The sequence below is a fragment of the Vulpes lagopus genome, chromosome 5 (assembly GCF_018345385.1).
Source record: "Vulpes lagopus strain Blue_001 chromosome 5, ASM1834538v1, whole genome shotgun sequence".
NCBI classification, from domain to species: Eukaryota; Metazoa; Chordata; class Mammalia; order Carnivora; family Canidae; genus Vulpes; species Vulpes lagopus.
In genome coordinates, this window is record NC_054828.1 from 198,270 (window position 1) to 200,543 (window position 2,274).

A 2,274-nucleotide genomic window follows, 5' to 3' on the forward strand; every position below is an offset into this window, starting at 1 on the left:
ATTTAGTTACACAAGATAAGATTGACTGTTTTCTATATAGAAAGCCAGTTAGGACCTGGTTTTTAGAGTAATAAAAAGATGCATTTATTATATATATATTTGTATATTATTGTGATATATATACACACATATATGTCTACATACATATATATGTCTCTCTATATATGTCTATTATGTCTATCTGAAAGAATGAATCGAAGTGTTTAAAGAATTTACATACAGGAAGGTAGAGAGTTCTTCATTCAATTTTGCTTTCAGGGGTAAACTTTTTGCATAATCCCATTCATTTATTTGACAAGACCATTCTCTGAACCATGTTCTTGAAGGCTTGCTTCACCTGCTGGTTTCTTAGTGTGTATATGAAAGGATTCAAGAGAGGAGCCACTGAGGTATTGAGCACAGCTACTCCTTTGCTTAAAGTTACCCTTTCCCTTGCAGAAGGCTTAATGTACATGAAGATACAGCTGCCATAAGAGAGGGAGACCACTATCATGTGGGAGGAACACGTGGAAAAGGCTTTTTTCCTTTGACTCGTAGAAGGAATTCTCAGAATTGTCCGGATGATGTACGTATAAGAGAGAATAACTAGGGTTAAGGTGACCATAAGTGTTACCACCGCTAAAAAAAATGCCATGAGTTCTAGAAAGTGAGTGTTTGTACAAGAAAGCTGTAGAATTGGAGAAGAGTCACAAATAAAATGATCAATTATATTGGAGGCACAGAAATCCAGTTGCAGCAGCAGGATTAATGGTGGAAAGATGATCAGGAATCCTGCAAGCCATGAGATAAAGACAAGAAGGATGCAGACTCTGCTGCTCATGACAGTCATGTAATGCAGGGGTTTGCAGATGGCCACATAGCGGTCATAGGACATGGCAGCCAGAAGGTAAAATTCTGTCACCCCCAAGAAGATGAAGAAAAATAGCTGAGTCACACAACCGTTGTAAGTAATGGTTCTGTCCCTTGTCACGATAGTGACAAGGAATCTGGGAATGCAGACAGACGTGAATGATATTTCTAGGAATGAGAAGTTTCGAAGGAAGAAATACATTGGAGTCTGCAGGTGGGGATCTGAAAGGGTGAGGGTGATAATGATCAGGTTCCCAGTCACACTGAGCATGTAGGTAACAAGAAGAAATATGAAAAGTACAACCTGCCACTGTGGGTCATTTGTCAATCCAAGAAGAATAAACTCTGTTACTGTTGTGTGATTTCTCATCATTTTCCTTCTTTATGATGCTATTCTTTGTTTTAGCTGAAAAACAGATGAAACAATAAGAAAGTTATGACACCAGAAAAGAAAAATACACACACACATAAATAGACACATAGAAACACTTTTTGAAAAGGTCATTGCTGCTTTATGGTTTTGGAGATAAATGATTTTGTGGTACATAGAAACAAAAGATTTATTAAAACTGACATATTTTATTATGTAATATGTTAATTCATTATTCCTATATGTGTTTCATTATAGTCTCACATATCTCAGTATAAATCCCTGTCTTCTGAATTTTTTTTACTTATTTCTGAAAACAAGAAAAAAAAGAGATTAAAACCTCTGAGATGGAAGTCTTCTCTAATAAAACTCAGGGCTTACTACTTCTGGCATATTGCAAAATTTTGAAGGTTTTTTTTTTTTTTGCTTTCTTCTTCATATATTTTTTAGCATTTTTATTTTGAATAAACATATCTGTCTCCTTTTCACATTCAGCCTTTTACAATCTATAGAGACCATTTGCTCATCTGGTAGAGTACTGTGTACTAACAGTATACAGTATGCTAATAGTATACATATGTAATGGATGGGAGGGTAACCCTAATCTAATTCCAATGTCTCTGCCATCATTTTAATTTTAATTATGAACCTGTAATAATGGTCTTTTCTAAGATTATAAATATATTCTTCTTAGGGCACCTGGATGGCCTCGAAGGTTGTGCATCTGACTCTTGGTTCCAGCTTAGGTCTTGGTTTCAGGGTTGTGAGGAATGTTCAGTGAGGCTCCTGTTTAAAACTTTCTTCCTCATTCTCTGACCCTCCCCCCTCATGCTCTCTCTTTCTAAAATAAACAAATATATATATATATACATACATATATATATTCTTCTTAAATATATTTGTATTTACTATCTACCTATCGTGAGTCTGCTCTCTTATACTTAAAGCAGTACTTTTACCTAAGTCCTAATTTTATTTTTGTAAGCTCTAAGTGCTCTTATTTATTTCCAAAATGATTTAGCACTTTTATTTGTTTGATCTTTTCCTTTTAAAGT

General features: G+C 34.8%; 1 protein-coding gene across 1 annotated transcript; it reads right to left on the reverse strand.

Moving 5' to 3' along the window:
* Nucleotides 1-283: 283 nt before the first annotated feature.
* Nucleotides 284-1,219, reverse strand: LOC121492138 (olfactory receptor 6C75). Its single transcript, XM_041757469.1, has one exon. The coding sequence runs from the start codon at nt 1,217-1,219 to the stop codon at nt 284-286; it is 936 nt and encodes a 311-aa protein (XP_041613403.1).
* Nucleotides 1,220-2,274: the final 1,055 nt, after the last annotated feature.